The sequence below is a fragment of the Electrophorus electricus genome, chromosome 17, assembly GCF_013358815.1.
Source record: "Electrophorus electricus isolate fEleEle1 chromosome 17, fEleEle1.pri, whole genome shotgun sequence".
In the NCBI taxonomy this organism is placed as follows: Eukaryota; Metazoa; Chordata; class Actinopteri; order Gymnotiformes; family Gymnotidae; genus Electrophorus; species Electrophorus electricus.
In genome coordinates, this window is record NC_049551.1 from 13,398,614 (window position 1) to 13,411,577 (window position 12,964).

General features: G+C 38.3%; 1 protein-coding gene across 8 annotated transcripts in view; it reads right to left on the reverse strand.

Annotated features, from left to right (window-relative positions):
• The window catches only part of LOC113588740 (protocadherin gamma-C5-like), a 206,836-nt gene that overhangs the window by 170,847 nt on the left and 23,025 nt on the right, over positions 1 to 12,964 (reverse strand). For 3 of the 8 annotated variants that reach the window (XM_035535515.1, XM_035535495.1, XM_035535493.1), the window contains exon 1: positions 4,542 to 7,070. The exons of 3 other annotated variants lie outside the window; for them this stretch is intronic. In XM_035535515.1, the coding sequence (XP_035391408.1) occupies positions 4,542 to 6,953 (2,412 nt within the window). In that variant the 5' untranslated portion in view covers positions 6,954 to 7,070. Of the gene's footprint in view, positions 1 to 29; positions 2,543 to 4,541; positions 7,071 to 12,964 lie in introns of those variants that run through there. 2 more of the 8 variants (XM_035535516.1, XM_035535499.1) reach the window with 1 other exon arrangement.

The following is a 12,964-nucleotide window of genomic DNA, read 5'->3' on the forward strand; positions in this document are numbered from 1 at the left end:
AAACGTTAGATACATCTGGAAATGCTTACCCCAGAATCCGATAAATCAACAGTGAATGAATTCTCTTCAAACGGATCAGTCTGATTTTGAATCCTGTTGAGGGAATGAGTTGAAGGCAGTGTGTTCTTATAAGACGTGACAAATTTGAAGTCACTGGTGTGAGATCCTGTTGTTAGATATGTGTCATAGTTGTAAGAACTGTGGAGAGTTCCAGCTCCCTCCACCTCTGCATAGTTGGGAGGGAGATATGCACTGGGAATGGCGACTGCTCCATCAAACAACAGTCTGGGCTTTCTCCTGTTACAAAACCTCACAGCCAGGATCAGAATAATGAAAGTCAGAAAGAAGGTGGACACAGAAATGAGTGCGATGATCAAATATGATGTTAGTTTGGAGTTGCTCTCCTCATAAGTCATGTCTTTAAGTTCTGGAACTTCAGCGAGGTTGTCAGAAATAAGTAAATACACAGAACAGGTAGCAGAGAGAGGAGGTTGTCCATTATCTTTCACTGAGATAATGAAGTTCTGCTTCATGCTGTCAGATTCAGTAATGTCCCTCAGTGCCCTGATCTCTCCACTATGGAGACCAATGGTGAAAAGTCCTGGATCAGTAGACTTCACAATCTGATATGACAGCCATGCATTCTGTCCAGAGTCAGCGTCCACAGCAATCACCTTGGAGACCAGAGAGCCTGACAGAGAAGCTTTAGGGACCATCTCAGTCATTAAAGTCTTTCCCTCAGGAGCAGGGTATAATATCTGTGGAGAGTTATCATTCTCATCTGTTATGAACACACTCACGGTCACATTGCTGCTGAGTGGAGGAGAGCCATTGTCTCTGGCTACAACCTGAACTTTGAAGTTTCTGAACTGCTCATAGTCAAATGACCTCACAGCATGGATCACCCCAGTGTCTGCATTAATGGATATAAATGAGGACACTGGAACACCAATGACATCACTTGGCACCAGAGAATACAGTACTGTGCCATTCTGTCTCCAGTCTGGGTCTCTCGCACTAACAGAACAGATAGAGGTGCCTGGTTTGTTGTTTTCCATGACATAGGCATTGTAGGATTGCTCTCCAAATACAGGTGGATTATCATTCACATCTGATACTATTAAATGAATAGTCTTGGAGGAGGATAATGGAGGGGAACCTCCATCAGTAGCAGTGATAGTTATATTGTAATAGGCTTCCGTCTCTCGATCCAGTGGGTTTGTTGTTACCAGAGAGAAATAGTTCTTAATAGATGGATTTAATTTAAAAGGGACATTTTGCTGTATGGAGCATCTGATCTGTCGATTATCTCCTGAATCTTTATCCTGAACATTAATAATGGCCACCTCAGTGCCCAAAACAGAATTCTCAGGGATATGATTGTTGAGAGATGTAATAATAATTTTTGGAGCATTATCATTTACATCAGTGATATCTATAATAACATTTGAAGTGGATGCTAAACCAGATCCATCTTTGGCCTGGATTCCAATTTCATAGTATGTTTCCAATTCATAATCAATGTCTCCAATTACCTTGATTTGTCCAGTAAGTTTATCAATCATGAATAACTGTGCTGCGTTATCAGCAATGCGACTGAATTCATAAGAGACTGCCCCATTTGCTCCTTCATCAGCGTCTACTGCACTCACGGTAACTACTTCTGTGCCCAACGACGCGTTTTCCGCTAGAACGACTTTATATACCTCCTGAGTAAACACTGGAACATTATCATTAGCATCCAGCACGGTGATGTGTATAATAGCAGACCCTGATCTCTGAGGAGTCCCGCCATCAACTGCGGTAAGAATCAAATTAATTTCCTTCTGTTGTTCACGATCCACCTCTGTATCCAATACAAGTTCAGCATATTTCCTTCCGTTCATGTTATCATTTACTGACAAAACAAAATTATCATTCTTCTGGAGCGAATAGTCCTTAATTCCGTTTTGTCCGATATCAGAGTCATGCGCTTCATCCAAACGGAAACGCTGCCCTTTCAATGCGGACTCGAGAATTTCAAACGTAATGCGCTCGTTAAGAAATTTTGGGGCATTATCATTAACATCCTCAACATTCAGTGAAATGCGGTGAACCTCTAGAGGATTTGCCAACACAAGCTCATAATTCAACATGCATTTCATTCTTGAACCACAAAGCATTTCTCTGTCGATTGTCTCTGCCACGATCAAATCTCCTGTACTCATATTAATATCAGTATACCGTTTGCTGCTGTCCTCCGTGTTTATTCCGGCCTTACGTGCTGATAATCGCTGAGCATCGAGTCCGAGATCTTTAGCAATATTTCCTATCACATACTGGCGTCTGGTTTCTTCTAGAACTGTATAGCTCAGATCTCCTCGGGCGGCACGCAAATGGAAGAAAAATAACGCCATTAGCAGAGAAGATAACGGAAGTGTAAGATTCCTCCATCCCATGTTGACAGAGATGAAATGCTGCTCTGTCTGTTTATTCCACGTAACGGCTTTATAATATTAAATTCGGTCAATTTTTTCGGTAAATCCTTGTCCTTGTATTATAAAGAACGGACTACTCAATTTCGTTTAGCGGTTGCCCTTGCCCTCATAGAAATGTACAACTGAATATTTAAGAGATAGGCGTAAAGGTTCGGGAGATTAAGTGATGGTGAACAGCGACGCTCTGAGTATTTTAGGTTTACAGCAAGTACCACAAGACTAGTCCGTCAAAGGACTTTAGTTAAGACAAAAACGTACCTTAAGATACCAAAATATAAACGCATCAAATGAAATTCACATTATGGTACGGACATAATTAGCACCAGTAGCGGACCTTTCCGCCGATAGTATGACTGCGCATACAATTTGGGCGCAATGAGAACGTACGATGCAGAATATCGATGGAGTAACGGCACATAAATGCTGAAGTAAAATCGGTATTCAGTTCATAAAATGAAAAAGCGTAAATAACAATATTCATGATCAATTTATAACCTCAAAAATCAGACAACAAAAGTTATAACCGACGAATAAAGAACGACTGCAAATATCTCAAAGAAAGATGCAATTTAAAACATATTGATAAAATTCGACTGTGCCTTTAAAATGTAAGATGAAAAAAGAATCCAAGAGAACCACTTTATTACGTACGTTTTACTGGTGCTAATGTATTTTATGGAATATTTGTACAAAATATGACGTTTCACACTGAGAGTGTTCATGTTTAGTTTGCTTATAATACTGTATGCCTACTAGCAGAATAATTATACGGTAAACTTTTATTTCAGAACAACGGAGAACTCCCAGCCGTACTCATTTTGACTATACGGATTCCGTCGGCCTTCAGTTTTCTAAACTTAACAACGCAGTTAACAACCACACTCAGTTTTCTGTTTTCTTCTCCAAATACTTTGTACCATATTTCCTAGTAGAAGGTAACACACACTTGCTAACATACATTTGCTAACTCACCAGGAATTTCCAATTTACTGCTGGAAAAACAATCATCAGCTGAAAACCGACTGTGACTCATCAAGTGTCATACTAACAAATAATGGATTTAAATTGCAATGAAATATACTTACCCTGTGGACACGACTTATGATTGGTGGAAACACAATGTTTAAGTTATAATTTAAAATATTCAAACATTCAATATATTTGAAATAAATGTAGTAAGACTTCACATGTGCAAAGATAAACAATTTTCACAAACATTGCAGCTTTGCACAAAGGGCTATTTTTTGAAATATGGTAAATGGTAAAACAATTGAGTCAGGACTTAAAATTTCAATCCATTAAATTATGAGCCAAATAGACATGCAAAACAATTGAGAAAAGCTTCAGTTTAAATAAAAATGTGTTGAAAGGCCCACAGCCATGACTGGGCATCAAACCCATGACCCTCAGACATAGACAAGTGCTCAGAGTATTCTGTTACCACCAAGACTAATAATGAATTTAGTCAAGAACATTAATAAAATTATTCATATTTAATTTATAAATTGACAAAAAGTGAAGTTTAAACCTAGAAGTACGCTTCTTCTGTAATGTTTACAGCAGAAGTACTGGTAGACATTATGTGTAACTATTATTTGTACATATAATCATCTGTCAAACAAATATTTTATTCTGTTCTGTCTTTCTCAACTAGGTTTTAATCAAAATTTTAAAGATACAGCCAAGATAATAAAATCATACATGTCAGATTCCTGATCTCTGATCAACTGAAAGGCTGCTTGCCATGGCATGACATACTGAAAGTGATTTATAAAAAATATTTATGCTAAAACCTAAGGTGTGATTTTCTAAAAAATAGCCATCAACAAGTACAAAAAGCAGTCTTTACTGAATCATGCTCAAATCCCACTGTGTAATATTGGAAAAAGTAAATAAACTTCAGGTACAGTACAAAAAGCTGAAAAGTAAAACATCTCAAATCTAATTTTTGTTCTCAATCACTAGCACACAAAATCAGACTAAACATTGACCAGTCAAAGAGGCAAAGCATGTAAACACAAAGCAAATAGCTAATGTACATTCTATAAGTCTGCATAGGCTTACCTCTGAATCTGATGAACCAACACTGAAAGAATTCTCTTCAAATGGATTGTTATGATTTTGAATCCTGTTGAGGGTATGAGTTGAAGGCAGTGTGTTTTCATTATAGGATGTGACAAATTTGAAATCACTGGTGCGTGAGCCTGTTGTTAGATACGTGTCATAGTTGTAAGAACTGCGGAGAGTTCCAGCTCCCTCCACCTCTGCATAGTTGGGAGGGAGATATGCACTGGGAATGGCGACTGCTCCATCAAACAACAGTCTGGACTTTCTCCTGTTACAAAACCTCACAGCCAGGATCAGAATAATGAAAGTCAGAAAGAAGGTGGACACAGAAACGAGTGCGATGATCAAATATGATGTTAGTTTGGAGTTGCTCTCCTCATAAGTCATGTCTTTAAGTTCTGGAACTTCAGCAAGGTTGTCAGAAATAAGTAAATACACAGAACAGGTAGCAGAGAGAGGAGGTTGTCCATTATCTTTCACTGAGATAATGAGGTTCTGCTTCATGCTGTCAAATTCAGTAATGTCCCTCAGTGCCCTGATCTCTCCACTATGGAGACCAATGGTGAAAAGTCCTGGATCAGTAGACTTCACAATCTGATATGACAGCCATGCATTCTGTCCAGAGTCAGCATCTACAGCAATTACCTTGGAGACCAGAGAGCCTGAGAGAGCAGCTTTAGGGACCATCTCAGTCATTAAAGACTTTCCGTCTGGAGCAGGGTATAATATCTGTGGAGAGTTATCATTCTCATCTGTTATGAACACACTCACAGTCACATTGCTGCTGAGTGGAGGAGAGCCATTATCTCTTGCAACAATCTGGACTTTGAAGTTTCTGAACTGCTCATAGTCAAAGGACCTCAAAGCATGGATCACCCCTGTGTCTGCATTAATGGATATAAATGATGAAACTGGGATACCACTGACTTCACTGGACACCAGAAAATAATGTACTGTCCCATTCTGTCTCCAGTCTGGGTCTCTCGCACTAACAGAACAGATAGTGGTGCCTGGTTTGTTGTTTTCCATGACATAGGTACTGTAGGATTGCTCTCCAAATACAGGTGGATTATCATTCACATCTGATACCATTAAATGAATAGTCTTGGAGGAGGATAATGGAGGGGAACCTCCATCAGTAGCAGTGATAGTTATATTATAATTGGCTTCTGTCTCTCGATCCAGTGGGTTTGTTGTTGCCAGAGAGAAATAGTTCTTAATAGATGGATTCAGTTTAAAAGGGATATTTTGCTGAATAGAGCACCTGATCTGTCGATTATCTCCTGAATCGTTATCCTGTACATTAATAATGGCCACCTCAGTACCCAAAACAGAATTCTCAGGTATAGCGTTGTTCAGGAATGTAAGAATGATTTTTGGAGCATTATCATTTACATCAGTGATATCTATAATAACGTTTGCAGTGGATACTAAACCAGACCCATCTTTGGCCTGCACTCTCATTTCATAATGCCTTTCTTCCTCGTAGTCGATATGATCGATAACTTTAATTTGTCCAGTAAGTTTATCAATCATGAATAACTGTGCTGCATTATCACTAATGCGACTGAATTCATAAGAGACTGCCCCATTTGCTCCTTCATCAGCGTCTACTGCACTCACGGTAACTACTTCTGTGCCCAACGGCGCGTTTTCCGCTAGAGCGACTTTATATACCTCCTGAGTAAACACTGGAACATTATCGTTAGCATCCAGCACAGTGATGTGTATAATAGCAGATCCCGATCTCTGAGGAGTCCCGCCATCAACTGCGGTAAGAATCAAATTAATTTCCTTCTGTTGTTCACGATCCAATTCTTTCTCCAATACAAGTTCAGCATATTTCTCTTCGTTCTTGTTATCGTGTACAGACAAAACAAAATTATCATTCTTCTGGAGAGAATAGCCCTTAACCCCGTTTTGTCCGATATCAGAGTCATGCGCTTCATCCAAACGGAAACGCTGCCCTTTCAAAGCGGACTCGACAATTTCAAACGTAATGCGCTCGTTAAGAAATTTTGGCGCATTATCATTAACATCCTCAATATTCAGTGAAATGCGGTGAACCTCTAGGGGATTTGCCAACACAAGCTCATAATTCAACATGCAGTTAATTCTTGAATCACAAAGTCTCTCTCTGTCGATTGTCTCTGCCACGATCAAATCTCCTGTACTCAGGTTAATATCAGTATACCGTTTGCTGCTGTTCTCCGTGTTTATTCGGGCCTTACGTGCTGATAATCGCTGAACATCGAGTCCGAGATCTTTAGCAATATTTCCAATCACATACTGGCGTCTGGTTTCCTCTGGAACTGTATAGCTCAGATCTCCTCGGGCGGCACGCAAATGGCAGAAAAATAACGCCATGAGCAGAGAAGATAACGTAAGTGTAAGCTTCCTCCATCCCATGTTGGCTGAGATGAAATGCTGCTCCCTCGTTCAATTCCACTTAACGTTGTTAACGTAATATCTCAATATTTTCAACTAAATCGTATTTGAGTTAAAAAAAAGACTAGACTACTCCATTTTGCCTGGCGACTGCGCTTGTTCTCATAGAAACGTGCAGCTGAATATTTAAGAGATGGGCGGAAAGGAGATGCACTGAAGTGATGGTGAACAGCGACGCTCTGAGTAATTTGGATTTACTACATGTACCGCATGACTAGTCCTACAAAAGACGTCAGTAAGACAAGCATGTACTTTACGCTGTTAAAATAGTGTTTTCTGGATTGTGAAGTTAACGGGAATAAAAGTAACAAACGGTATTCATGATACAGTTCAGAAGAATTAGAATGAATAACAGATCTTCGCAATTGGTATATGTCTATCTGCACTTACACATTGCGCGTTGTGAAGGCTTACTGTGCTGAAAACCGCCGGGGCAATAGCGAATTAGACGCAATAGGAAGATCGTTGTTCAACTTATATCAATAAAGTGATTCATTTACTATATTCTTTGTGGATATATAACTTCAGAAATCAAGGAACAAAAATTATAACCGATGAACAAAGAACAACTGCAAAGCTCTCAAATGAAGATGCAGTTTTAAAGCATAGTGAAAATATTTGATTCTACGTGTAGAATGGAAGATGAAAGTAAGAATCGCAGGCAACCAAGTTACGTTTATTGCTTAATATTTTTGAAAAATATAACGTTTCATACTGATAGGATTCGTGTTTAGTGGCATTACAGTACCGTACGCCCACAATAGAATAGATGGCTCGTAACGTATTATTTCAGAACCAAGGATAGCACCCACTGCGGCTTTTGCCCTATAGATTGCGTCGGGTTTCACAGTTTTAGAACATGACAACTCTGACATTAAAAATCTCTACTTTTCTGTTTTTCGACTTAACATATTATGAACTGCGTCCTAACAAAAGGTAACGTGCATTAGCTAATTAGTAATAGAAAGAACAAGCACCAGCTAAAGTTGTTTAAAAAATCAGCAGAACCAATGCTAATTCTACGGGAGTTTCCAATTTACTGATGGAAAAAAAAACAATATGCTTGTTAAAAACTCTTTGGATTCAAAGATTCATACCAACATATTTAATGTATACAAGTTGCAATGCAAAATATATACCCTCTTCACATTATGAAATTACTGGTGTTGACACTAAATGTTTAAATTATAATTTTAAAGTCACAACTATTCATTATATGTGGAATTAATTTACTTAGACTTCAAAAGTTAAAAGAATACCATTCACATACTCTACAGCTTTGCACAAGTAGGCATTAAGCTGTTTTGTAAAACATGGTAACCTGTGAAACATTTCTGTCAGGACTTTCAATTACTTTCCATTAAAAATTAACATTGCAACGACACGTCCCAGTCTATTCACACAGTATCAAACCAAAGTACTTAATAAGGCTCATCATGTTGCCATAGACACTTTGTTATGGGACTTGTGATATAAAGTACCAAATCAGCAATTATGAGCCAACAAGATGCAAAACACTTGACAAAAGCTTCAGTTTAAGTAAAAATGTGCTGAAATTCCCACAGCCATGACAAGGCATCAAACACATGACCTTCAAATATAGAAATGACTACTCGGTTACCACTAATATTAGTAAGAGATAAAGACAGGGGAAAAAAAAATCTACATTTACTGTATAATAAGATAAAACTGAAGTTATATACCTAGAAACAATGGGAGACATTATGTGTAACTATGATTTAAAGTAGGCATCAGCAGCAGCACAATGAACAACTATTATTTCTGCTGTTCTATCTCCCTCAAATTCTGTGATCAATGTTTAAACTGACACAGCCCAAATAGCCCAACCACACATTTCACATCCCTGATAATATCAACTGAAGGTCTGCTGTTCAGAGCACTGCATAATGAAAGGGATTTACCAAAATATTTAGGCTAAAAGCTAAAATGTGAATAAACATCCATCAAAAATTATGTTTCTATAAATATTTAAATTTTATAAATCTTAAAAAAAAAAAAAATGTAGGCAGTGATAGCTCAGGGGTACCTGACTTGTAATCGGAAGGTTGCTGGTTAAAGCCCCCCCACCAAGTTGCTACTGTTGGGCCCCTGAGCAAGGCCCTTAACCCTCAGTTGCTCAAGTTGTATTCAGTCATAATTGTAAGTCGCTTTGGATAAAAGCATCAGCTAAATGCCATAAATGTAAATGTAAATAAAATATAATTATTTTATTTAAAAAATAAATAAATAAATAAATAATAATAATAATAATAATAATAATAATAATAATAATAATAATAATAATAAATGTATGCTCATTCTATAAACATCAATCAAAATTAGAAAAACAAGTCTTTACTGAATCATGCTGAAATCTAACTATGTATGTTAGAAAATTGCATGTAAACTGGAATTAAAAAGAATGGATTTCAGTATAAAAACTAAAAAGTAAAACATCAAAAAAGAATCTTTGTGCCAAAGAATTAGCGCTTAAATCGGGACTTAACAATGACCCAGCCACAGAAGCAAAGCATAAACACAACAATAGGTGCCAGATAATTTTGAAGAGGTATCACAAAATAAAAGAGCCATATGCAGTCGATACTATTAAATGCTAGAAAATTCTGTGAAATCTATATTTAAAGCAGGCAATATTTGAGGATCACTAAAGCCATTTATATTAAAGAGATAAAGTATAAAATGGTTGTTTCCATATATATTTAATCAAAAATGGTGCTTATCTTTCACAAACAGACAGAAAAATTCAATACGTTCGGAAATGCTTACCTTAGAATCGGATGAAGCAACAGTGAATAAGTGCTCTTCAAATGGATCAATTTGATTTTGAATCCTGTTGAGGGTATGAGTTGAAGGCAGTGTGTTCTCATTATATGATGCGACAAATTTGAAGTCACTGGTGCGTGAGCCTGTTGTTAGATACGTGTCATAATTGTAAGAACTGCGGAGAGTTCCAGCTCCCTCCACCTCTGCATAGTTGGGAGGGAGATACGCACTGGGAATGGCGACTGCTCCATCAAACAACAGTCTGGGCTTTCTCCTGTGACAAAATCTCGCAGCCAGGATCAGAATAATGAAAGTCAGAAAGAAGGTGGACACAGAAACGAGTGCGATGATCAAATATGATGTTAGTTTGGAGTTGCTCTCCTCATAAGTCATGTCTTTAAGTTCTGGAACTTCAGCGAGGTTGTCAGAAATAAGTAAATACACAGAACAGGTAGCAGAGAGAGGAGGTTGTCCATTATCTTTCACTGAGATAACGAGGTTCTGCTTCATGCTGTCAGATTCAGTAATGTCCCTCAGTGCCCTGATCTCTCCACTATGGAGACCAATGGTGAAAAGTCCTGGATCAGTAGACTTCACAATCTGATATGACAGCCATGCATTCTGTCCAGAGTCAGCGTCCACAGCAATCACTTTGGAGACCAGAGAGCCTGACAGAGAAGCTTTAGGGACCATCTCAGTCATTAAAGTCTTTCCCTCAGGAGCAGGGTATAATATCTGTGGAGAGTTATCATTCTCATCTGTTATGAACACATTCAGAGTGACGTTGCTGCTGAGTGGAGGAGAGCCATTATCTCTGGCTACAACTTGAACTTTGAAGTTTCTGAACTGCTCATAGTCAAATGACCTCACAGCATGGATCACCCCTGTGTCTGCATTAATGGATATAACTGATGAAACTGGGACACCATTGACTTCACTGGACACCAGAAAATACTGTACTGTGCCATTCTGCCTCCAGTCTGGGTCTCTCGCACTAACAGAACAGATAGAGGTGCCTGGTTTGTTGTTTTCCATGACATAAGCACTGTAGGATTGCGCTCCAAATACAGGTGGATTATCATTCACATCTGATACCATTAAATGAATAGTCTTGGAGGAGGATAATGGAGGGGAACCTCCATCAGTAGCAGTGATAGTTATATTGTAATAGGCTTCTGTCTCTCGATCCAGTGGGTTTGTTGTTGCCAGAGAGAAATAGTTCTTAATTGATGGATTTAATTTAAAAGGAACATTGTGCTGAATGGAGCATCTGATCTGTCGATTATCTCCTGAATCTTTATCCTTTACATTAATAATGGCCACCTCAGTGCCCAAAATAGAATTCTCAGGGATATGATTGTTGAGAAATGTAATAATAATTTTTGGAGCATTATCATTTACATCAGTGATATCTATAATAACATTTGCAGTGGATGCTAAACCAGATCCATCTTTGGCCTGGATTCCAATTTCATAGTATGTTTCCAATTCATAATCGATGTCTCCGATTACCTTGATTTGTCCAGTAGATTTATCAATCATGAATAACTGTGCTGCATTATCACTAATGCGACTGAATTCATAAGAGACTGCCCCATTTGCTCCTTCGTCAGCGTCCACTGCACTCACGGTAACTACTTCTGTGCCCAATGGCGCGTTTTCAGCCAGAGCGACTTTATATACCTCCTGAGTAAACACTGGAATATTATCGTTAGCATCCAGCACAGTGATGTGTATACTAGCAGATCCCGATCTCTGAGGAGTCCCGCCATCAACTGCGGTAAGAATCAAATTAATTTCCTTATGTTGTTCACGATCCAACTCTTTATCCAATACAAATTCAGCATATTTCCTTCCCTTCGCGTTATCCTGTACAGACAAAACAAAATGATCATTCTTCTGGAGCGAATAGTCCTTAATTCCGTTTTGTCCGATATCAGAGTCATGCGCTTCATCCAAACGGAAACGCTGCCCTTTCAGAGCCGATTCGGGAATTTCGAACGTAATGCGCTCGTTAAGAAATTTTGGAGCATTATCATTAACATCCTCAATATTCAGTGAAATGCGGTGAACCTCTAGAGGATTTGCCAACACAAGCTCATAATTCAACATGCAGTTAATTCTTGAATCACAAAGCCTCTCTCTGTCGATTGTCTCTGACACGATCAAATCTCCTGTACTCAGGTTAATATCAGTATACCGTTTGCTGCTGTCCTCCGTGTTTATTCCGGCCTTACGTTCTGATAATCGCTGAGCATCGAGTCCGAGATCTTTAGCAATATTTCCAATTACATACTGGCGTCTGGTTTCCTCTGGAACTGTATAGCTCAGATCTCCTCGGGCGGCACGCAAATGACAGAAAAATAACGCCATGAACAGAGAAGATAACGGATTCCTCCCTCCCATACTGGCAGAGGTGAAATGCTGCTATATCAGTTTATTCCACGTAACGACTTTGTAATGTTAAATTCGCTATATATTTTTCGGTAAATCCTTGTCCTTGTATTATAAAGAACGGACTACTCAATTTCGTTTAGCGGTTGCCTTTGCCCTCATAAAAATGTGCAACTGAGTATTTAAGAGATGGGCGTAAAGGTTCGGGAGATTAAGTGATGGTGAACAGCGACGCTCTGAGTATTTTAGGTTTACAGCAAGTACCGTAAGTCTAGTTTGTCAAAGGACTTTAGTTAAGACAAAAATATACCTTAAGATACCAAAATATAAAAGCATCAAGTGAAATTCAAATTGTGGAACGGACATAACTACCATCAATAACGGACTTTTCCGCCGTTAGTACGTCTGCGCATACAATCTGGGCGCAATGAGAACGTACGGTGCAGAATACCGACGGAGTAACGGCACATAAATGCTGAAGTAAAATCGGTTTTAAGTTCATAAAATTAAATGGCGTAAATTACAATATTCATTATCAATTTATAACCTCAAAAATCAGGCAACAAAAGTTATAACCGACGAATAAAGAACGACTGCAAATCTCCCAAAGAAAGATGCAATTTAAAACATATTGATAAAATTCGACTGTGCCTTTAAAATGTAAGATGAAAAAAGAATCGTAGAGAATCACTTTATTATGTACGTTTTACTGGTGCTAATGTATTTTATGGAATATTTGTACAAAATATGACGTTTCACACTGAGAGTGTTCATGTTTAGTTTGCTTATAATAC